This window comes from Apaloderma vittatum, unplaced genomic scaffold, assembly GCF_000703405.1.
Source record: "Apaloderma vittatum isolate BGI_N311 unplaced genomic scaffold, ASM70340v1 scaffold29910, whole genome shotgun sequence".
Lineage (NCBI taxonomy): Eukaryota > Metazoa > Chordata > Aves > Trogoniformes > Trogonidae > Apaloderma > Apaloderma vittatum.
Genome location: NW_009693370.1, coordinates 968 through 1,263, shown reverse-complemented (window position 1 = coordinate 1,263; position 296 = coordinate 968). Strand labels below are relative to the sequence as shown.

The 296-nt window shown below is 69.9% G+C and overlaps 1 protein-coding gene across 1 annotated transcript in view; it reads left to right on the top strand.

Annotated features, from left to right (window-relative positions):
• Positions 1-296, top strand: part of LOC104280970 (AP-1 complex subunit beta-1-like) — a gene marked incomplete at its 3' end in the record, with an annotated part of 12,481 nt that overhangs the window by 11,276 nt on the left and 909 nt on the right. Inside the window, 1 exon segment of the mRNA XM_009878808.1 lies at positions 168-279. Coding sequence (XP_009877110.1) covers positions 168-279 — 112 coding nt within the window.

Genomic DNA, 296 nt, shown 5'->3' with positions numbered 1-296 from the left:
CCTTTCTTCTCTTGCAGCTGCGAAGCGAGGTGGGAGGCAGCCCCGCTGTGAGTGTGCCCCTGCACCCCAACCCCTCTCTCGCCCTCTGCATCCTTCTCCTCTTCCTCCTCCTCTTCTCCCAAGCCTATGGTGTCCCCCTTAACCCGCTCCCTTGTGCCCCCCTGCAGATGGGCGGCGGCAGCCTCGCGCCAGCGCCCAGCACCACGATGCCCGCGAACCTGGCGGCGCCTCTCAGCAGCGGCCTGGGAGACCTCTTCGACCTCACCGGCGGGGGGGGGGGCCCGTCGGGGGGCTCC